The sequence below is a fragment of the Tachysurus fulvidraco genome, unplaced genomic scaffold, assembly GCF_022655615.1.
Source record: "Tachysurus fulvidraco isolate hzauxx_2018 unplaced genomic scaffold, HZAU_PFXX_2.0 HiC_scaffold_36_np12, whole genome shotgun sequence".
NCBI lineage: Eukaryota > Metazoa > Chordata > Actinopteri > Siluriformes > Bagridae > Tachysurus > Tachysurus fulvidraco.
The window spans coordinates 1-23,691 of NW_025927236.1; the positions used below are offsets into that span (position 1 = coordinate 1).

General features: G+C 34.4%; 2 protein-coding genes across 8 annotated transcripts; one reads left to right on the forward strand and one right to left on the reverse strand.

The window, feature by feature from the left end:
* Positions 1–6: 6 nt before the first annotated feature.
* LOC113635171 (ubiquitin carboxyl-terminal hydrolase 47-like) lies at positions 7–13,518 on the reverse strand. Of its 5 annotated transcripts, none has more exons than XM_047809796.1 (21): positions 13,358–13,518; positions 12,997–13,107; positions 11,596–11,723; positions 11,421–11,491; positions 11,177–11,299; positions 10,947–11,042; positions 10,290–10,418; positions 10,038–10,169; positions 9,932–9,954; positions 9,762–9,793; positions 8,123–8,166; positions 7,408–7,506; positions 7,092–7,178; positions 6,668–6,795; positions 6,225–6,477; positions 5,505–5,573; positions 5,050–5,185; positions 4,666–4,802; positions 1,753–1,922; positions 1,343–1,481; positions 7–237 (listed from the first exon to the last, which is right to left on the reverse strand). In XM_047809796.1, exons 1-21 carry the CDS (start codon positions 13,402–13,404, stop codon positions 232–234), a joined length of 2,160 nt encoding a protein of 719 aa, XP_047665752.1. In that variant the 5' UTR covers positions 13,405–13,518; the 3' UTR covers positions 7–231. The 5 variants fall into 5 exon arrangements, with proteins under 5 accessions (XP_047665752.1, XP_047665751.1, XP_047665750.1 ...); XM_047809795.1 differs by lacking the exon at positions 7–237 and adding an exon at positions 959–1,082 and having other exon boundaries at positions 11,644–11,723; XM_047809794.1 differs by lacking the exon at positions 7–237 and adding an exon at positions 959–1,082 and having other exon boundaries at positions 8,123–8,160.
* A 1,565-nt stretch (positions 13,519–15,083) lies between these two features.
* LOC113635172 (probable E3 ubiquitin-protein ligase RNF144A-A) lies at positions 15,084–20,891 on the forward strand. Of its 3 annotated transcripts, XR_003438770.2 has the most exons (5): positions 15,084–15,312; positions 17,989–19,213; positions 19,576–19,676; positions 19,786–19,931; positions 20,249–20,891. XR_003438770.2 is itself a non-coding variant. In XM_027134454.2 (4 exons), exons 1-4 carry the CDS (start codon positions 15,186–15,188, stop codon positions 20,696–20,698), a joined length of 849 nt encoding a protein of 282 aa, XP_026990255.2. In that variant the 5' UTR covers positions 15,144–15,185; the 3' UTR covers positions 20,699–20,891. The 3 variants fall into 3 exon arrangements, 2 of the variants coding, with proteins under 2 accessions (XP_026990255.2, XP_026990254.2); XM_027134454.2 differs by lacking the exon at positions 17,989–19,213 and having other exon boundaries at positions 15,144–15,312; positions 19,761–19,931; XM_027134453.2 differs by lacking the exon at positions 15,084–15,312 and having other exon boundaries at positions 18,847–19,213; positions 19,761–19,931.
* Positions 20,892–23,691: the final 2,800 nt, after the last annotated feature.

Sequence of the window (23,691 nt, forward strand, 5' to 3'; positions counted from 1 at the left end):
GTGACAAAAATTAATAAAACGTAGTCATTTCATAAATTGTTTACTTGTTCTGTGTAACATCTAAATAAATTACTTTCCATTCTGAACAGAAATCTATAATATTACAACAAAGCGTTGCACCATTCATGAAAATTAGCAAATTAAACATAAAAAGCTATTGGTCTATTTAATCACATGAAAAACTGTTAGGAGTGGTGTCTACCACTCTGAGTCTACTCAGTCTTGAGCTTTTCATGTCTGCAAGTGGGAAAAAACAGCAAAAACTGTAAATAACAAACGAACAACAGTAGCATAATATTGGGCCGAGTGTTTGAGAATATTTATAATATATGCTGACATGCTGACTTTTATTATATATGCTGAAACTATATATGTATATGTACTATATATACTTGTACCATATCAATGCAAAATCACACTGGTGGTACATGAGTCAACACATGAGTCAATTCCAGTTTTAGACTTTATAGACCATTCTATTGTATACAAGGCCAGTTGTTTTCTCTAAAGGTGCTCTAGTGTATTTGACCTTGTTCCGTTTTTGCTCATTGTTCTTTGTTTTTGCTCTATTGGGATTTGTTTACCCCATGAACAGCTTTCACTGAGTTTTTGATCTGTGAACATTCAGCCTGTTAGTTGCATATATTTGTGTCTGAAAAAGACACAAAGGCCCTCAGTTTGAAGGGAGGACAAGAAACCCACTAAATACATTCATGGACCAACAAGATCATAATTGGTACAACAAAGTTGACCAATTAGCAGTGTTCTTTAGATGTAGATTGTGCTCATATGGACAGTCAAGCATATCATGTTAGAAATCAAGCAGATCATGTTCACTTCTCTGTTCAATCTCTGTTTTTCAGATTATTATTATTATTATCAATATCTGTTTGTGTATTTATTGCTGATAATTTATCTGTTTTTCTTATTGCAGTCAATGTAAAATGGCTCATTTTTAAATTATAAATGCAAGTGAAATAGATGTTTAATAGTAGTCAATGATACTTGGTTGTCCTAGAACCGCCCCTGGTCTGGAGCCCTGGCAACGTTATTCCCTGGTTAAAGTTCCTTTCCTCAGAGCTCTTGAATAGCAATTATATAATGATTAGTGTACATGTGCAGAGAAACAAGGTTAAGCAATAATTTTATAATTATAATCATTTTCATTTTCAGAGCAAGATAGAAAGCCAAGCACTACTATGCACACACGTCAGAAGAACATATGGTGATCTTCTGATCTAAAATCTTTTTTATTACTATCCAAAAAGGGCTTACTGCTCAGCTATCATGTGAGTTCATATAAATATAATTTTCAAAAAGCCATTAAATGTTAAAATTGTACCGTTAGCAGTTCTTGGTTGGATGCCATCTCTTTCTCATTTGCATGAACTTTGAGAACATCAGACAGCTGGTTCTCATTTGTCTTGTGAACATCTCCGGTATCTTGTGTGCTATGTTCTTTTAAGTAAAAACCCATTGCCCTGAAAATACCATGAACAATATTTTTATATACAGTATAACTCTTACTGCTTAAAATCAATCAATCAATTAATCAATCAATTAACCAACCAACTAATCAATCAAACAATCAATCAATCAATAATCAATCAATCTATCGTCATGAATTAAATGATTGTTTGAATACTAAACCTTAAAAAGTAACATCCTTTTATTTAAATTCAAAAATAAAGTAAAGCTTGGTAAATTAAGAAATAACAGTGTAAAGATAAACAGTAAAATATAATGACTAACTTGCAGTAGTCAGAGAAGAGCAAGTAAACATGCTTCAGCTCCTTTGCGGTGAAGTCAATCTCCCAGCAAAGGAGATTATATTCCCAGGTGGACTGCTGAGCAGAAGTCAGTGTTGCTTCAGTCAGTGCATCAAATTCTTTCTTCATATTCTCCAACATAGTCTGAATTTCCTGTTTTGAGAAAAAAATGAGGGAAAAAAAGCAGGTACTTTATTGTCCAAACAATAAAGTTGGATTAAAGGAATGTAACAATTAAGATATGGATTTTTTGTTTTCATTTTTTAACTTTCTTTATACCATACAATATAGCAATTTGTTTTGAATCTGTTATCTGCAAAAGATTTCTCTTAAAGATTTCCCCCCAATATTTTATTTATTATGTTGGCTTTGTAGATGCCAACATTCTGTTTTAGCATTTATGCTTAGACAAAAACTCCTCCTAGGGCTTTTGAGCCACATGCACCAAATTCGGATATGTTGTAGACCCTGGTCTACACGTCACGTGATGTCACGTGAAAATAAAAAATTAGCACAACATGGACAAGTGACTTATCAAAACACTCACCCAATGAGGGGAACTTCCTCAGGAGTATTTGGATGATGTCACATGCTTGTCTCCACTTGCCTCCAAATGTTTTTGCCCACATTCTCTTATGCTACTGGAGTTATTTTTCTTAGCCAACATTTTATTAATTGCTACTCCTCCTAGAGCTTTCGAGCCACATGCACCAAATTTGGATATGTTGTAGACCCTGGTCTGAAGTTTGTTGCTATTACTTTTCTAAGCGATCAGAAGGTTTATAATTCGGCAAGTTTTCGAGCGATTTACACCGAACTCAAAACCAGATTCTTTAGGACCTTACTCTGGAAGAAGTTTTAATTCGGGGTACGGACAGAACTTTAGGTTTTCCCGTAGCGGGTACTCAAATATCCCAAAAACTCCCATAGACTTGAATGTGGAATTCTTAAAATTCCTCCAAGCTCTCATGCATGCAGCGTGTGCAGAGCTCAGGCACGGCTTCTCTTCTTTGTTCTCCTAGTCACTGTAGATGTAAAGGAGACTCACAATACATGTAACTATCAACTCTACACTATCAATCCAATGATTCCAAAAGTATTGGCCCCCTGTCAATACATTTACCACACATCTATCTATCTATCTATCTATCTATCTATCTATCTATCTATCTATCTATCTATCTATCTATCTATCTATCTATCTATTATTTATTCAACATTAAGAATTGTATGTAGTGTTTTTATGCTGTATAATAATAAGTAGAATCCCATAATGACTGCAGTATTCACATGAAATGTCCAAACCCTCAGTAGCCACTTTTCTCCAAAAGTATTGGTACCTCACCGGGTATTCTGGTGACGGCACTCAACACCACGTGACGTCACGTGCAGCCCCGCCATATCAAAATACTCAGCACAATGAGTGGAATTGCGTCACGGGTATTCTACTCACGTCACGTGACGTCATGTGACGTCATGTGACATCATGTGCAGCCCGCCACCAAAATAAGCAAGATCAAAAATTAGCACAACATGAACATGTCATATATCAAAATACTCAGCACAGTACATTTTTTATTTTCACATGTCAGTTCTCACATGTATTCTGATCATGCCACGTGAAGTCACGTGATGTCATGTGAAAATAAAAAATGTACTGTGCTGAGTGTTTTGATATATGACATGTTCATGTTGTGCTAATTTTTGATCTTGCTTATGTGAAATGTCATGTGAAAATAAAAAATTAGCAAAACATGGACATGTGACATTTCAAAACACTCTGCCCAATGAGGGGAACTGTTTTACGTGTATTCTGCTCACGTCATGTGATGTCACTTGCAGCCCTGCCCCCCAAATAATCAAAATCAAAACATTTCCACAACATTGACATGTGACATACTAAAATACTCAGGACAATAAGGATAATTGCGTCACAGGTCATATTTTCATATCCGCTCACCTCCAAATGTATTGGCACCCTAGCAGTCCATTAGCTTTCACAAGCTTTCTGTCCACTTGCCTCAAAAAGTCACACTACCCTTATATCCAGTTGCCTCCAAAAAGCACCGGTCTTTGTGAATACTTGCTTTGTCAAAGCCAATATCAAAGTTTGTTGCGACAAACTTTACAAATCTAGTTAACGTATGAATGTTAATGTATCAACTAATGTACGTTTTGTTTACCTTTTGGCATGACCATTTTTTCAGGGGAAACCTAAAAAATGATTGCTTCATGTGCATGTTGCTGCCTTGAACCTGCACTTGAACACTAAACATTTTTTTATTTTTTATTTAAGCTATTAGGTCAATTGCTGTGTCAGCACAGGTTTTGAAATAAGTAATTATGTAACAATTGGTTATTCCAGAGATAGTTATATTGATAGAAAGGGATGTTATAAAATGAATGAAATTAATTTGATAAATTAATTAATTATTAAGAATTTAATATAGTTTTTTTCTGTGAAAAAATTCAATATGAATCATACTTCCTCTCAGGCGCCTAGGAGATTTGCCAAAAGAGACTCGGAGATGATGAGTAAGACAGCAAGATCTCTTGAGGTTTATTATGATCATATATACTGTAGATCACTTGGCCTGGAAGTGGTGCCAAAATGCCAAGTTGTGCCAGAATATGAAGGGTTCTGATTGGCCGGGGACAGGAATGCTTTTTAATGCTAATATAATGGTCAGTATGAACGTAGGGAGAAAAGCTCTTTATAGGAAGTGATCTGGTCAATTTCAATCGTTTTCTACCCCTGTTACGGTCTCAGTGTTATATGCAGAAGAAAGCTATTTATAACCATAAACAATCTCAGTGATGTCCAAAGAATTTTCCCAGACTGTGAAATTTTTTTTTTTAAAAGATAAGATTTATACAATTATATAGTGTAGCATACCTTTTGTTTACTGGTGTCCTGGGAAAAAGCTGTCTGCTTGAAGCAGCTGATAATATATGTCCCATAATTCAGCAGGCTCAGCCTTAAGCTTTTAATTCGAGTGATGTAACTCTTACACACAGACTCATCATGCTCTGCTGCATAGAAAAGATACATGTCAAATGGGACATATGTTAAAACAGAGATAAATGTTCAAAGATGGTCAAAAAAGCATGAATTGCAAAACTTATTAATCCTCAACCTTATACAGAGCCCCACACTTTCTAATTTTGTTGTTTTTTTTCTGAGATGCAGGTTTTCTTATACCAATATTAAATAAGCCATTCTAAGAGCTCATGTGCATTGCAATAAATTGATGGTCTTAGTAGCTTGATCCTTATTCACCTTGTTCCAGTGATTGAGGCAGGTTATTGTAATCAGCCTGCTTGCACTCATCCGAGAGTCCTGGCTCAGAGTCCTGTCTATTGCTCATGAAGTTATGATGGCACTGCTTCAAGTTCTTCTTAGTCTTATGAAGCTCCTAATTTATAAACATAAGTAACAAATAAAATGATCAAGCTAGATGTTAAACAGGTTTAATGATTTAATAATGATTTTTTACATATGATTAATTATCTTTGGTTCATGAGATTTATATCCACTATTTTCCTTAAAATTAAATTAAGAGACGTCCACAGTAACAATATATTATTTTTCATTAACCCCTGATATTGCTGCAAAATCTACACCAAAATGTCCTTATCTTAGTGAAATGATTAAGGGAATAAGAACATTGTTAAGCTAAATGGCGGTTCACCCCAAAAAGAAGAGACTGCATGCACTTTCTGCCAAAGACCTACCAGAAGTATTTTGTACTTTATGTCCAGCTCGTCCAGATAAGATCTGTATGCTTGTCTATTTGTGGGAATCTATATGGAAGACATAATGACATATTTTTTTAATAATAATTACTCATTATTGTAAAGGTCCTTGTAAAACAGGTTAAGTAATGAATACAATACTTTGAGGGTGTGTTGTTATAGGAAAATGTAAAACAAATAGGAGCTTCTGTTATTACTCTAATATTGATTATTTTCTAATAACAGCATGGTCCAATTTGACAACAATTACAATTTATTTTGTATTATCAGATTATATTGTCGTTATACATGCATATTTAATGTATTAATTTTGTACACTAACATTATAATTTTATTGATTTATAGGTAGCATTTAATACATAATAATGTATGAACTGCTTCACATTGTAAAGAAATTAAGTTCCTGTTATCTTGTTATAGTAACATCTCTTTTTATGTATTATAACAGTGTATTAATATTAAGCTGTTATTTACAGTTGCACACCTGTCAGCGATGCTGTTACAGAAAAGCAATCATCTTCTGATGACTGATAAATCAGCAGTGCTATGGTATAACAGTGATTCTATCTTTATCAAATATTTGTTTATTTTTACCAGTCTACACCTAATTATGTTTTTATGATTTATACAAGAAAGATGAAAACTTTCCACAAGAATATTTTACCACCATAAAGAAATCAACACAGACAACAAATGCACCTCATCTGCATGAGCATGGTCAATGTTGGATTTGAAGTCTATGATAGACTGATGTAGTGTGATACCCAGATGGAATCCATTGGACTGTAGATCTGCTCCCCACTCCATGTTTTGTATTTGTATTTGTTTATTCTCCAGCCAGACCAACAGGTCCTGGATGTAGCATATCTTGGCTTTATCCAGCTCTGGCTGTGTTAGGGGTACACTGAACCCCCTGCACTGTTTTAACAGATGGTGATGGAAATAGTACACCCTGTAAAAAATATAGGGTAAGTAAAATATTAGTACAAACGTCATATTGCAGGGGAAAGCTGGCTGCAGGATTGGAATCGGCAGGTGACTAAATTGCAGAGAAAATGCATGGAAAACTTTTAAAACATCTTAACATTTTTTAAATAAAGAAATTAGGTATTAGGAAGGCACTGTGTATGGGCTGGTCTCACCGTTTAAACTCCTTTGTGAGCAGTCTCTCTCGCTCAATTATGGCTGTTTGTAGTAGACACCACTTCTCCTCCACATTGGTGGTGTGATAACTGGGATGAACCTTAATCTGTCCAGCCTGCACAGCAACCTGTACAGGATGCAAAATGCAAGATTCAAAAGCAAATTTTCAAGTAGAATATCAGTGTGAAAGGAATTTTTACACTTATACTAAATTTCCACATTTGGCAGTAACATCCTTCAATTCCCATAATTGGAATTTTATATAAGAAATATACATCAATTAATACATAATACTGACACTGTGTGTGTGTGTGTGTGTGTGTGTGTGTGTGTGTGTGAGTGTGTGTGTGTGTGTGTGTGTGTGTGTGTGGGTTGGTGGGTGGTTGTGTGGGTGGGTGGGTGTCAGTGTTGCATGGTATTTACCTCAAAGGTCTTGTAACAATGTTTTTTATAAGCCTCAATTTCAAGCAGATGTTTCTTCTTAAAATCAAGAAACTGGTGACATAGGATCTGAAACATCAAAACAGACTTGTTTATCCACACTATTTAGCTGCATTAAAAATGCTAGTAATATGAATCAGCTTGACCTATAATCAAGAGCTACTTTTAAATGTCTGATAACATAATAATATACAATAATATAATACAATATAAAATAATTAAATACAGTAGTATATGTGCATGCAACTATATGTGTATATTGTGTGCATGTATGTGTCTTATTGAGCTCTTAATAGACCTCAGTTTCCTTATAATTGGAGGGGAACTTGCTCTCCTTAAACACAGAGATAAAGTGTTGGATCCTCTGCAGCAGTGTAGTGAACAGCTCATAGTACTCCTGCATGTATATATGGTAAAGGTTAATGTACAGAGACATTTATTTGACACTCTTCAGCCCAAGAAACAGTATGTTTTCTACTTCTGGAGACATTGAAGTTTGTACATGTACAGTAACATGACAAGGTACTAAAGAGACAAAACAAAATGACTGGTGAGGGAATGACTGTGTATATATAAGCAATAATGTAAATGATATAAGTAAATAAATTGTTTCAAGAGTGTTTTGCAAAATGTAATAATATGAGTGAAATAAAACAACAAGTGACGTGACATACGACTAAGTATGGTGACCCATACTCAGAATTCGTTCCCTGCATTTGACCCATCGGTGCCTTGCTCAAGGGGGGTTCGGTGCCTTGCTCAAGGTCACCTCAGTCGTGGCCGGCCCGAGACTCAAACCCACAACCTTAGGATTACCAGACTCTCTAACCATGAGGCCACGACTTGCCAAATGTTCTGCTATAAAAAAATCTTTAGTTTGATAATAGGAATAATTATCCTATTGATTATTTATCTATAATAGTATGCTTCGTCATGTCTTATTCCTTACAGGTCGTGTCAAAATATATTTAATTAAAGCTAAAAGAAGGAATATTTTATCTTTATGTACTTACGTTGGTTGATTTCTCATCTGGGCTCAGCCTATCTACCTCTACATCTGAACAATTGGAAATAAAAACATCAAAATGAATTTTTTAAAGAATAGAATAAGGATTAATATCAAATTTACATTTTTTTTTCCTTTGGCTCTCAACAAAGGCGGTCGCATTTTCTCTCCCTCTCCTCCCTTTACTTTCCCTGCTTTGCTTCTTTCGTCTCGTCTACTGTCTTATACTTTGAGAGACTCTCTCCGCACTGCTCTCCAAACTAAAATATCATGGATTTGATAAACTGGTCTCTCAACACAATTGACACCATCTTCTTGACAAGAAGCTTGGGTTTGGGGGAATCTGACTGCCCTGACTCCCCGGCGTGGGAGAAGTGGCGGGTCGTGTGTCTGGCGCCTCTTTCCGCGGAGGACATTGAAGATATCTACCTATTCGGAACCATGATAAAAGGAGTTCTGCTGATTGGATTAGGCATTGCCCTGGGTTATCGAGAGAATCAGAAAACAATAACATAACAGCTGTTCAAAATCTTCCAAGGCTGCCCGTCATGATTGATGCAGTGGGCAGAGTGGTCAGCACTGAGGCTGGGACTAATAACCGCAATATGGATAACATCACGACAACCAGCACTGGCCTCGGCCAAGGCCGCTGTTGGAACAACAATTCCCCCAGCAGAGCACTGCAGCGAGACTCTCTTGCGTTCCTTCCCCCAATTCCACAGACACCTTCTGATTGTTGACTTGTTTGTTATCGCTATGACAATCTTGCGGACTGAGGCACCAAGATTTGATGCCGGGAGCGACGACTTTCCAGGCCTACACTTTTACACACACACACACACACACACACACACACACACACACACACACACACACACACACACACACACACACACACACACACTCACACACATATATAAAGATGTGCACTCCCCCCCCCACCCCCCATCCCACGCCTTCGCCACTTTGTTCCGCCAGTCTGACAAGCGGGTCTGTGACCAGCGCTGAAGATAAAAGGCTGCAGGGCCTGATGGCTGCTTGCCCCCCAACCTCCCTAACCCCTCCCATGTTGCAAGTCAAATGTTTATGGCGTACTGTTTATGTGCTTATGTTGCTGAGTTGTTTTTCCTGTTCCCACACTGTACTCCCCTACGGAGCATAGTCTGGGGGTTGTTTTTTTTTCTACTCCCTTCCCTCATGTTATGCTGTATTTCTTTTCAATTCCCTGTCTTCCTGTCCTGTCCCCCCCTTGTCATATTGTACTTATTGTACATATGGGCAGGTTGATGGCTAATTTCGCTGGTACCGACCAGTGACAATAAAGGCTACTACTACTACTACTACTACTACTACTACTACTACTACTACTACTACTAAATAGTGATTATATTGCACACAGTTTTATTCCACTATCATATTTCCACTATCGTATCATATTTCATTTTGTCAGTCTAGAAGCAATTATTTTTTTCAGCTGCTTATATTTTCAAACTGCTTGCTTTTTCAATACAGATGACTGTCATAAAGATGACTGTCCACCTAAAACATTAAATCTGTTTCAAATGCAAGGTGAACTACTTTGCTAGCTGTAATACAATAACAGAAATGAACAATAATGATAGAGAATTCAGAAATTTCTCACTTACTTCTGTACATGAGCAAATAAGCCTGCTGTGAACTGAAAAAAACATAAACAGCACAAAAGTCAGACCAAAATACAGAAAATTGTCCTAAATGTATTTTTTCTGATATTAATATTAAATAATAAGATGAACTTTTCTGCTAAGATGTGAAACTATACTTATAGTGTACTCACAGTCTGAAAGAGCTCTCTGAATCCTGTAAGAAAACCATGACTTAAATCAACATACAATACATAGCAGAAACTTAAAGCAATAAATGAAATAATATAATTTTATTACCTCTCTGACAGAAGTGTCATCAAAACAGTACCATTTACCATCCTCAAAGGATTTGATGACAGCATTGTAGTGCCCTCCACGTTCATTTCCTATGTGGTTGATAACTGCATAAAGCTCATATTTCAAATTCGGCTGTGAAAAAAAGTATGTGCAAAAAAGTATCAAAAATGTGGTATGTATATATTTGTGTAAAGGATCGATGAATGTCAATGCATTTAGATCTTTTGTAGGTTGAAGAAGGATAAACCATACACTCATCACAAGTTGCAGGGGAATGTCCATGGGACAGTGATTCTTCACAGGCCTCATCTTGTAGTAGTCAAAGTAAAACCTCTTTGGGTACAGGGTCAGGATTTTAGGAAGCTCCTTGATTTCATTCCACTATAGTTTGAAAAATAAGTGTGAAATAAATGTATTTTAATTGGGAATGACACAAATATTATTCACAATGTTGCTATTCGAGTGGTGTATAAATTATGTTTGAGTACACTAAATTATATATGTATATAATTCTTATGCAAATTTCAGGTCTTTCATCACCCCTGGTTAATATTACTGGCTTTATGTGCAACTTCATATTAAAGGGTTACTCTTTAAAAAACACAATAGCCTTTTAATCTATTGATTTTTTTTAAAGTTATGATGCTTTAAATTTTCACTCACACCAAAATGTTTGGTCATGACATGCTTCTGTTAGAATATTGATTAAATGTATTTTCTTTGATCAGTATAGCAAAGATGAAATTAAGGAATAATTATCATGCCAGTGGAATTTGTATACACTATGCTCATATCATACTCAAATTGGACTGTACACAACTTTAATCAGCAACAGCCATAAAATCAAAAAACCCTACCAAATATTCCCATTAATTTTGTGTCTTATAGGACATCCAGTAAAGTACTTACAGTCTCTGTTTCATTTTTTTGTCCACATTGTTTACAATACAGCCAGTTGTCTTCATCTAACTTTATCCGTTCAAGAAAAGTGTGTAATCCATTGTGCTACAAAAATAAAATAATAATAATAATAATAATAATAATAATAATAATAATAATAATAAATCACACTTCCTCTTTGTTATGTTAAATAGGCAAACATAAACAATTACAAAAAGAAAGAAAGAAAAAAAGTTTACCACTTTGAAGACCTCGTTGTGTTCAACTTCTATGGATAAAGGGATCGTGAAAAAGTGACACTCCTCTTCAAATATATGATCTTTTATACATTTCGTTTTGTTGCTCATTTTCCCTTCAAATATCTGTAAAAACACAACTGTGTCACATGCAATACCGCAAAATACTGTTGAAAGTCAAATAGATATTAAATAGATGAAAAGAGAGAGATGTAATTGATGTAAGCATTCAAGAGGATAATTCTACCTTGGAACTTTGTTGTCCAATTGCTTTTAGAGTTTTCTGATAGTATTCTACTACGTCCTCCTGTTCATAGACTGAAAATATGACAACACAGATAAAGATTCAATAAGATAAGATTCAAATAGAACGCAGCTGTTTTTAAGTTTTCCCTGTAGTTGTACCAATTGGACTAACTCACCATTGGTTATACCCAACATTCGAGTTATCCCTTCAATCTTACAATCACCTTTCTTCATCTCTTTAAAGAGCTTCTGCAGTTCTTGCATCAAACTTTCCTTAGCATGGTTTCTTTGATCTGGTACAAATCTAACATAAAAAGAAAAGACATGAAGATGACATTTTCTCCACAATAATTTATAGTGCCAGACATATACATTTATTCATTAAACTGCATTAGAAAACATGTCAAAGTAAGGCATTTATTGTAAAGAAAGACACCCAAGCACACCTTTCAGTCAAACATTTACTAAAAATACATTATGTATAAATATAGACAAATAATAGAGATTTAGACAAAAAGTATTTGGCTATTAAATAGCAATGCTATTAAGATTGAAAGGATTTTTTAATATTTAGTTTGCCATCTATTGCTTCACACAACTTCTTGACAACATCTGTTATTTACTGTAACAGCTCAGATGAAAGTTTCCTCCAAATTACACTACAATAATTTCTGCTCCTTTGCATGCTAAACTGATTTAGGTCATGGGTCTGCAAGGTATTCTATTTAAACACTGGCTAGTATGTTTTTGGTATCCTTCTGAAAAAAAAAGCAATCTTTAATTCTGATTTCAGCATGTTCACATCTAAAATGTTTTTGCTCACTTCTACTGTATGCTTATTATCCCAAGATAAGTAAAAAATAATAAATATATAAACAGCCCAAGCCACAACCATAGTTTATAGTACCCTTAATGCAGTTTTTCTTTGCAGTTCTTCTTCTGGCTTTCTTCACTCAAACACTACCATCAGATCCAGATAAATTAAATTTGGATTTATCTGAAAATAAGACAGTTCTACCAAAATCTGCATATTTTTTAATCGTAAGATTGCAGAATTGTTTCTGCTACATTACTCTCCTTGTGTAACCATGATTATTGTTCCTGTTATGAATGGGCTTGTTGTATCTAATATTTCTTCTTCTTTATCTCTGTGCAAACAGATGATGCTAGAATCTTTCTTAAAACATATGTCCCACCTCTTAATTATTTTGTAATTAGTTTTAACCAGCTTCAATTTAGTGTTGTGTAGTTCATTACATTAACTATGAACTAAATATTATTATCATATTTTTAATAATGAGAACATCTTTTTGGGAGACATTTTGCTTGAGTGGTGTGCTTGTGTTATCTCTCTTTAACATACTGTAAAGGTTGTATGCTTTGACATTGTTTTGTTCAATAATGTTGTGAACTTCATACATTTATCTTATATTTTTCTGCTACTGTGTGTTTGATTGTATTAAAATAAGGTAATTCAATATAATCAACATGATTTTTCAGTATACAATCTGAAAATGAAACAAAATAAAAGTATTACAATTGACCACAAGGTGGTTTTAAAAATAAATGTAACATACCTTTCTACTTCTTGTCGGAAGTCTTCGGTCATGTAGAGACACTGCAGTATAGAGTTCAGGTAGCACGTTGCACCTTGATTTTTCAAGCCATTGTAAGGCTTTTTAGCAGGTCTGAATAAAAGTGTTCAAATATCTTAATTAGATCTATGCCACTGCTACTCAATAAAACAAAACAAAAAATCCTGCTTTTTTTGTACAATTCTGAGCTTAAACCTTTTTGTGAAATTACTATTATATTTTACAGAATGCAGTTACTTGAGATTAACTAAAATACTGATTAAGTTAACATGTAAGTTTTTACCTGGCTGGGCTGAGTTCTGTCTAAACCTCGAGTATATCTGAGTAATCTGGTCATTCTTACCTTTCCTGTACAATATTCCTTCGTTTTTGGTTTTCGTAAGGCTCCATTATACAGTCAAGTTATGATCTTTCATACACGTACTGATTTTTAGCCCCGATGATTCCGCGTAAATCGTATAGCGAGTAATAGTTTTACTTTCGTTTCAGTCCTCGGACACACCCGAAATGTTTCATGTGACAGGTCTGGTTTCCTGTAAAGTCTTTAAGCATTTTACGAATGCTAAATCTGCAGGATCACAAAAGGATTTACAAAATCACTTCTATTTTCAGTATTCACTATAGGATTGTTTTTTCTTTATCTGAAATAACATTTTTTTTATTATTATTTTATGACTGCATAATTCGAATAACACTTCACAGAGTATAAATGACCATCACCACCACCAACAAAAATAATAAGAATAATCATTTTTATTATTCTTCCATCCATACTGAGAGAGAAAGAGAGAGAGAGAGAGAGAGAGAGAGAGAGAGAGAGAGAGAGAGAGAGAGAGAGAGAGAGAGAGAGAGAGAGAGAGAGATTAAACTGCTTTACCAGGGGTGCTGAGGTCTACATAATATAATATAATATAATATAATATAATATAATATAATATAATATAATATAATATAATATAATATAATATAATATGTGAAAAGAGAAGTGTATAAGGAAATATATGTATATATATATATATATATATATATATATATATATATATATATATATTCTTTTACATTATTTTTAATATTTTCGCTTTAATCTGCATAGTAAACATAAACAACAAGAAAAATGTGATTAAAAGTCTCTGCAGACATTTTCAGTCCGTCTCTTTATTGCGTCTGTCCCGGACTCTCTCTTCATCCTGTGCTGTGCGGCTCCTCCTCCTCCTCCTCCTCCTCCCGGCATACGGACGATCAGAAAGATTGTGGATTTATTCTGGATCTTGCGCATGGAGAAAGTGTCGGTGTCCTCAAGCCTGACAGAAGTGAACATCATTGTGAACTGAGCACCTGATAAATAAAATAAGAGGTTTTATTAGTCAAACAAGTCCAAGTCAAATCTCATATAGGCTACACACTGTAACCATTAATACAGATTAAATAAACCTACCTTTAAGCTCCGGAAATTTCGTCATTAGCTTTTCTTTGAAAACCGAAACAGTTGTTTTGTTGAAATCATCTTCGTTGGTTGCGACGTCGACGGTTTTCTTTTCTCCCCTAAAACCAATAACCAGAATTTGATAAATGTCCCCCATGCTGAACGGAGTCGAGTGCAATGGGCTTAATGCAGATGTAGTTTCGGTTTCCCCTTAACAAACTCATAGTTGCGTCACGTGCGCATGACAGTTCACAGCTGCTATCAAGATGGTTTTTTTTATATATAAAAGTGATTTCTTAATGTCGATTTATAAAAACTTAAGTTAAAAGATCAACTTTATTTATAAAACTAACTTTATATAACTTTATTATTTTATTTAGATGACTTTATTTCTCTTCCACTACTAGTTGAAGAACTGTTCAAGAACCAGGCAGATGTTAACTACAATCTTCCTTCCATATTAAATGTTAACTGCAATATTCCTTCCAGTAAATTGCTGTAAATCACAGTATTACAGTGTATGTACACATAAATGACAGCACTGTCTTATATATCCTTCACGATGCATTTGAGAAAGTCAGCCCTTAGTCACTTAAGTGAAATACCGTCATCAGCTCCGAGATTATTTAAAATACCAGTTGAAAATGAACAGTTCTTATAAACAAAACATACGTCAATTCAATATCTGCCTTGTACTCTTTATTAGTGGCTCCACCCCACTGATATTTTGCAAGCAGCTTGACAGACAATGCGAAAGTTAAACAGTCAAGCAGGCGACAGGAATTCAGTAGCTGATCTGACGAAGATGGAACAAAGAAGGCGTCACAATCCTAAAGACAGCACCCTGAAATTTGTTACTCGACCAGATGACATTAGTAAGTACTAGGCTACAGTATTTTTATAATTACTTTATTTTATTTATTTATTTATTTATTTATTTTAAACTTCATTCATTTTCTTTTAACAACTGTTATTTAGACACTGGTAAATAAAAACAGAATTGAAGAAATGTAAAAATTATGGATATGCTATGTAGTTCATGTAGACACATATTTATATACAGTTATGCTGTCAAGTTTCTAATGAATAAAAAATTATCAGTTTCCTTGCATGGTGTTCTTAGTGTCCATAAGCACCTCCATACAGAATCTTATTTCTCTGTTTTCAGAAACTATATCCTTTTTTAAAATCATTCAATTCACTATGAATACATATTTTCTGTAATTTGCCTTTAGATTATGGCATTTTCTAGGTTTTGTTTTAAGGGGTTTATTGCCATAGCAATCAAAATAACTTTCAGTGTTAGATAACACTGAGAAAGGCATTTTGACTGGTCAGATTGGACAAAGACCAAATGAATTCAGCTATAACTTAAGGCCCTTTCAAACCACTTAAACTATATTTTTTAAACCTTTTGTCACTATATTGACATACAGTGAAATGAAATACCTGGTACATTGTTGGCACACTTTTTACTGTTATCATCCTTCATTGTTAAACATCACCAGAGATATATGGGGACTTACCATCAATGAATACTACTACACCCATTGTGGAATATGTGCAGTGAGAACATTTCCTTGTTGGATAAACAAGATGCATGTGTCATATCCTGAACTGTGCATTAAGGTGAATGTATAATAAAATGTTGTCATCAGTAGATCACAGAAGGTATCCAATGTCATCCTATCAGTCATAAAACAATTTCAGTTAAGGTTTAGTGTAGAGGGTTTTCTCAAGCTTTGTTCTTGTACATTTTGGAGGTTTCCTTCCTATAACTCACCAAGTTCAACCAAGTTCAGTTTTGTAAATGTGCCAATGAGTTGAATAAATACCCTGGGTGGTAATAGTCTGTGGTCATGATTGAGAAACAGACCTGCATAAGGGATTATTAACATCTTTCAGGCATCCTGATGGACACAAATCATTTGTCTTTAGTGATATTTTGCAGTGTAGTGCATAGAAACCAAATGAGCACTACATACATACAGCACAGAGAAATTAATGCCGATGAAATATTTATCAGGTAACATTAATTTGACAGTTTGTATTTTTGGTATCTTTTACAAATTATGTATTAGCCACAGAAATTCCAGATTCCAAAACATTGTAGTTATTGTTGAAACAGTTATTGTGCCTGTCATAGATTTCCTTTTTTAATGTGGCTATGAACAGTATATACTGATGATATTGTTGTTTTTTTTACATTTACATTTATGACATTTGGCAGACATCTTTATTCAGAGAGATGTACAAAAGTGCTTTGAAGTCTCCATCAATGAATACAACAACACTGGTTCACTAGGTCACAGACATAATATAACATGATACTAAAAGTCATTTTTAAATACATAAACATGGAAAATAAGTGCTAGTTTATGTGTTTCGGGAAACGTCAGGTCTTAACTCTTCCTTTGAAGATAGCCAGTTACTCAGCTGTATGGACATCTAGGAGAAGTTCCACCACCTCGGAGCCAGAACAGAAGAGAATCTTGATGTATACCTACCTCTTTACATTCATGAAATCTGAATGAACACATTTGAAAAGATGTATTACCTGGCAATATATAGTATATATATTATATATATATATATATATATATATATATATATATATATATATAGATATATATATATATATAATGTATATATACATTATATATATATATATATATATTATATATATATATATATATATCTATATATAATGTGTATATATATATATATATATATATAATGTGTATATATATATATATATATATATATATATATATATATATATATATATATATATATATATATATATATATATAATGTGTATATACATATACAATGTATAAATACAAAGAAGAGAGACCACGATTAAGTAGTTACAAAAACCGACATATTGCACACGGGTAATATTTAACGACTTTCAAAATTTGTTTTTGCGTGTGTTTTTAAAATACTTTTATTTTTATTATTTCAGTTAAACAGTAATCCAGTGTGTAATTTTGGTGACTCGTTCACTGGGAGCAGCTCTGATTGTAAAGTCAGCATATAGCAGCAGGGAGAAAAGACCATCTTTATCGCTCCTTCAGACACTAAGGATGTAACTTTCTGTCACTGAAGGAGCTGCTCAGAGATGAAAATTTCATACAGGGGGTTAGAGTCGTTCTCCAGTAATGACAGTTTTGCTACCTTTCTCCCACCTCCTGTACAGTGTCCAGAGGAATCCCCAGGACTGAGCTGGCCTTCCTGATCAGGTTGTCCAGTCTCTTCCTTTCTGCAATAGAGATGCTGCTGCACCAGCAAACCACACCATAGAATATGATTGAGGCCACCACAGAGTCAAAAATGTTCTTCAGTAGCTCTCCCTGCACTTCAAAAGACAGTCTCCTCAGCAGAAAGCATCTGCTCTGCTCTGCTCTTTCTTATAGCTTGCCCCAGCATTGTCTGTCCAGTCCAGTTTGCTGTTCAGATGAACACGCAGATATTTGTAAGAGTCCACTCTCACAATGTCCTTTCCCTGAATGTTCACTAGTGGTAATGAAATGTATTTGTGCCTACAGAAATCCACAACCAGTTCTTTGGTTTTTCCCGCATGTAACTGGAGGCAGCTCTGTTGGCATCAGTCCTCTGTACTCCCTGTCATCATCCGTGATCAGTCCGACGATGTCCGAGTCATCAGAGAACTTCTGCAGGTGACCGGTTGCTGAGCTGAACATGAAGTCTGCAGTGTATACAGTGGAGCATAACTGGGCCAGAACTTTTCCCTGCGGAAGGGTTCAAATATTCATATCTGTTAAAGTAAACCACATCTGAGGGAATGGGGCAGGCACTGTCCAAATTATTCTTCGTCAAAAGTCTTGTACAAATTATTGTTTAACTTTTGTAAGACATTTCTTTAACTTTTTTCCTTCTTACTATAGTCTTATGCTCTTCTACCCTCTTATAAGGACAGGAGATGCCTGTGATACAAAAGCTTGGGTCATTTCAAATTGTTGCAGATTTGTCGCAAAAAGCATATTTTGTTAAGAAATAAAAAAAATGCTCATAGTTTGTCTTAATCTAATGAAAATTTCAAATTTAGACTGTGTATTTAAATGCTGTTGCATGTTCCCTGCATATTTTTCATAAACTGTATGATTTGTAGGAAGGAAAAGACAAAGTTCAGGGTTGTGTGATAAACTGAAACACAAAGTATGTATACAATTGTGTTTTTCTTTCTTTCTGTGGAATCTGTATATTAAGCTCAATGATTTTTTTATGCAATGTGCAAATTAAAAATGTATATTGGTTTACATAGAGCAAAAAAAAAAGGGACCCTTATTTTGATATTCTTGCCCGGGAGTGGCGAACGGAGTAGCTATGAAAGAGCAGTTGTTCCCATTCTGTTCATTTTATCCTGCTTTTACAGTAATCTGTCTGATGGGTTTCCGGAGGCCTGCAGCAGATGTTGTTAAATTATTTCAAGGGAAATAATTAAAGTAAATGTTTATTCCAAAAACCACATATTACAAAGATGACATATTTGTAAAAAATAATGTGAAAGAAATAATGATTTTCCTGGTGATTTTTTAAAGATGATATAAAAAAGGTTACTATAAATACCTTTTGAAAATGTATTTCACTTTTACAAAGTAGAACTCCTCCCTACTGTTATGTTGTAATGCTTACTGGGAAAACGAAAGTTAGTCTGTCAAGCAGGCAACAGAACATTAGTAATTGACCTGACAACGATGGAGCAAGAAAAACAACCCCCGCTGAATTTTGTTAATCGAAAGGATGACATTAGTAAGTAGACTACTATGTTATTACGTTATTACTTATTTACTCTGGATCATTATTGTGCAATAGCTGGGTTAAAGAGTTATAGCTTCAAGCGTATAACATTAGGAATCCCCTGTTACATTAATTCAATTACAATATGTGAATGCACTTTGAATCTGTATTATTTGGGATGTAGCTATATACATAGTTTAGAAAGTCAACGTTTGTGTGTGTGCGTGTGTGTGTGCGTGTGTGTGTTTGTGTGTGTGTGTGTGTGCGTGTGTGTGTTTGTGTGTGTGTGTGTGTGTGTGTGTGTGTGTGTGTGTGTGTGTGTGTGTGTGTGTGTTGGGCTTTGTATTTGTACCATCTTCATTTGCCTTTCTCAGCACTAGATGATGATCCCAACATAATGAGAATAGAGATGTCCTGTGGGCATGTCGTCTCGTCGCAATCTCTTACGGCCTATTGCCGCAGTCTACTTGATCAGGTGAACTATTAAATCTGCAATTTCTAAGAAAACAATCAAACCTGGTAAAGCTTATTCACAGTTTTCAGAGTTTTGTGCATTCAGGGCCAGTACGTGTTCTTGTGTCCAGCTCTGACGGAGGGAACAACTAAGTGTGGGGCGGAATGGAAGTACATGGAAGTGCGAAGGATTGCTGTACTGAATCAAGAGGAGCAGAGTCACTTTGAGGAGACTATGGCTCAATTGGCAGCAGCTAAGTACTGTGAATACAACCAAGTAAGTATCTTGCCAAAGGAGGCTTGAAAAAATACAAACAGTGGTCGCCTACTGGTCAGTGCTCAAAAAGTCATCAGTTTGAATCTCAGTTCAAATTTGCTGGGACCTTGAACATTAAGCCTTAAATTTTATTATTAGTTTAGTAGATGAGTGGAGATTTGCAAGTAATCAGATTAAACTGAAGTTGTAGGTTAAAAAATCATATTAGCTTTTTCTACTCCACTTTATCAAATATCTGTTCTCGTCGCCCTTTTTCAATCTAAATAATTAAGGATGTATGTCATGCTAATTTTTGCTAATTCTTTTTTTTTTTAAAGTGCCCTGGTTGCAGTTCATTTGTTGAGAGACAGGATTTGACCAACCTGTGTGTACTCTGCACCATCTGTACAGCTGATAGCGGTAAGAGGTTTCAGTTCTGCTGGCAGTGTCTGAAGACCTGGAAAGGGCCAGGACCTCGCTCAGACAAGTGTGAAAACAGCGGCTGTGTTAATGATAAAATTGAGAAGCTCTTAAAATGTGAGGAAATAATAATGACTTCAGTTCAAAACTTAAAATGTCCATCAGTGCGAGCTTGTCCTACATGTGGAAACTTGGTTGAACATGACACAACAGGATGTAAGAATATAATATGCAATCGCTGCAATGTTGAATTCTGCTTTTCTTGTTTAAAGCTCACTGCTGAATGTCTAAAAACAAGCTCATACTTTAAACCTTGCTCAAATGGTGTAGCTCCTCGGCAAACATCCATTCCAACCTGGAGTAAGTAGGTAACTAAAATCTTGGTACAATAAAAAGCACAAAGTGCTTCTTTCTTTCTTTTTAGCATTCTTAATATTGGCTTAGCCTAATAGATTTAATGTTACATAATACTATAAAATACATCATAAATTCAACATGATTAGAAGGAACAGATATCCTGACAATTGTCAAAAAATATATATTAAATTGTATTGAAAATCGTGTTTGCCTTTTAAGTTTTTATTTTAACTTTCATTATTACTTCTGATTATATATAACGCATATAAAGCAACCTGAAAAACTATATATATATATAATAAAGATACTTTAAAAAAAACTAATTTGAGTGCTTTTCTTATATGTAACTAACATTTGCCTTACGGTAGTTGACAATAATATAAAACATTGCTTGAGATTCTTGAGTAGCTAAAAAAATCAGTAATATATCAGTAATATTTATTCTTGAGTCAAGAATAAATATATATTACTGATTTTTTAGCCATTGTTGACAAAGTATGTTTCTGTAGTTGGAAACATTCTTGTAAATCTTATGAATGAAAAACTAAACACATGAACTGTGACACATTTGACCAATGTGTATGTGGCTACATTATGAGCAAAATATTATTTATCTATGAGCAAAAGATTATTATACCTGCAGCTGCCAGGCCTTTTCTTATGCTATTACTATGCTATTAAATTAACATGCTGTGAAATTGCACTCATGGCACATACAGTAATAGTTTTATTTGGCACACTGCCAAAACAGTCTTTGTAACTTTCAGTTTTGCTTTGCCACACCCTTTACAGGAATCATCTGTGATTATCAGTTACAGTAAACATCAGTTAACAGGGGGAAATTCTCTATCACACAAAGATTCACATACATGACCATGAGTGAAGATCTGACCTGCATCATGATGGACACAGGATGGTTTGGTTAAAATTTACCTTTACTCATAATTAGTGTCACATAAATATACTAAAAAAATAAGTTATCTTAGGACTTTGCTAAATGTAAGAAATTAGATATAATATATAGTATACAGTTTTGGTATTGTAAACTGCCACAGTGACACTTCTTTAGTCTTTTCATCTCAGTGCAGTCTTCATTTAAATATATTAAACATGGTTAAAGTAACCCACAGCAGGGAAAATGGGGGACTGATCAGTCTTGTACAAATCATAATTTGCTCTACTCATTTTGGTAAGAAATAATAAAATATTGTCACAATTCTATTATGGTAGGAGGTTGTCAGATGTGAGTTTTTAAATTGTTTACAGGTCTAAAATCTAAAAATGTCCCTTAATTACAAGCTTTTCCTACTTAAAGCTCATTGTCAATGTTAAAAAAAAGACACCTTTTATTAAAGCATTTAAAATCCTATAAACCTTTCATATTAAGTATCTTGTGAATGAAAACATTATAAAATTAAGTGACACACACAGAAATACTACAGTATAACGTCTTAAGCAAGTGTTGATAATATTCACCAGCCTTGATGGAATTGAGTATTTTAGCATTGCTATATCACAGTTCCCTGCTCACACTGTGGGTTTGCAAGGGGCCAATATACATTTTACAGTTTAATAACATTATATTTAGCTTGCATGTCTTTCGATATCAGCTTGGTTACTTTTTGGTGTAAAAAGCCATGCTAAAGAACACAGAATTTTTGGATAACAAATGCAACAAGACCCACAATAGGAAAGCTGTATAAAAGTAGCTCTGTGTTCATATTAGACGGCAAGCAGAAACTAACAAACAGTGGCCAAAACAAAACTATTTTCAACATCTTTTATGTTAAACATAAATACCATCTGACAAGTTTTGGTTCTTTGCTATCATTTTCATTATCTACCATCAACATTTTCTAGATTGCCGACACCCATTTTGTGAGTTGTGATATAAAAATAGATCATTCCATTTATACATAGAGTTCAAAGTCCTAGCATTCTTTGCATTAATGTACAGTATAAGTATTTAGGCTTTGGCCATCAGGTAGACCAAGGAAGGTATTTAAAATGAACCTACATTTCATGAACCTGCTATAAAATGTCTATTTAAAGTGTATGTAAATCCTGTCACAAGCACAGTCTTTTGCTTCCTATATATCAACCAGTTAATCAAGTTCAGGTTTGTTCAGAGCTTGAGTTAAAAAGGAGTTAAATATTAGCAGAGCATTTAGAAACTTAGTATTATCTTTGTTCTTTGTATCTAATCATTGTATCTAATGTTTTTGGTTTTGTTTCCATCATGACACTGCATTCAAGGCATTGATCAGACACCCTTATCTACAGTGACTTACATTTTTATTTCAAGTTATACAACTGAGGGTTAAGGGCCTTGCTCAGGGGACCAGCAGTGGCAGCCTGGTGAACCTGGGATTCAAATCTATTTCGATCAGTATTCCAACACCTTAAACACTGATCTACCACATCCTACATCTATATTTACTGGGTATACACTAGACAAAGCGTGAATTAAGTGAAACAATGAATAAAACATACTGTAGTCATTTATTAAAACATGTTTATTTCCATGTAACATCTAAATGAATTAAACTTCTGAAAGCTTTTGAATTCAGCTTTCAGTATGGATGCAAGTAGACAACAAACAAAAATCTTTAAGCTTTAACAAAATAACACTGGACCCATTTACCAGAATTAACAAAAAAGAAAAATAAAGAATCAATCTATTTAATTAAATGAAGAATTTTGAGTGGATGGTGTCTGAGTTGAGCTGCCACTCTGAGCTTTGAGTTTCTCATAATATTTCTGCAAGAGGCAAAAAAAAAACAAAAAACAGCAAACAATTAATTTCATGAATAACAGCATCATAATAATAAACCAAGGCACATACGATTTGTAACATATGTACAGATACAACAGTTTATTATTTGAGTAACAGTGGAAAAACTACTACTATATAAGTGCATATCCAATCTGCAGTTTGGTCTGATGCCACACAATATAAAAAAAATATGCAAGTATTTAACTAGACAGCTGGCCTGAACACATT

Coding starts and splice junctions, on each gene's coding strand:
- LOC113635172 (XM_027134454.2), top strand. CDS start 15,186: ATGCGAAAGTTAAACAGTCAAGCAGGCGACAGGAATTCAGTAGCTGAT. Junction 19,677..19,760: donor GCCGCAGTCTACTTGATCAG/GTGAACTATTAA, acceptor TTGTGCATTCAG/GGCCAGTACGTGTTCTTGTG. Junction 19,932..20,248: donor AGTACTGTGAATACAACCAA/GTAAGTATCTTG, acceptor TTTTTTTTAAAG/TGCCCTGGTTGCAGTTCATT.
- LOC113635171 (XM_027134452.2), bottom strand. CDS start 13,404: ATGGAGCCTTACGAAAACCAAAAACGAAGGAATATTGTACAGGAAAG. Junction 11,300..11,420: donor TTGGACAACAAAGTTCCAAG/GTAGAATTATCC, acceptor GTGTTTTTACAG/ATATTTGAAGGGAAAATGAG. Junction 1,482..1,752: donor CTCTTCTCTGACTACTGCAA/GTTAGTCATTAT, acceptor TGGTATTTTCAG/GGCAATGGGTTTTTACTTAA.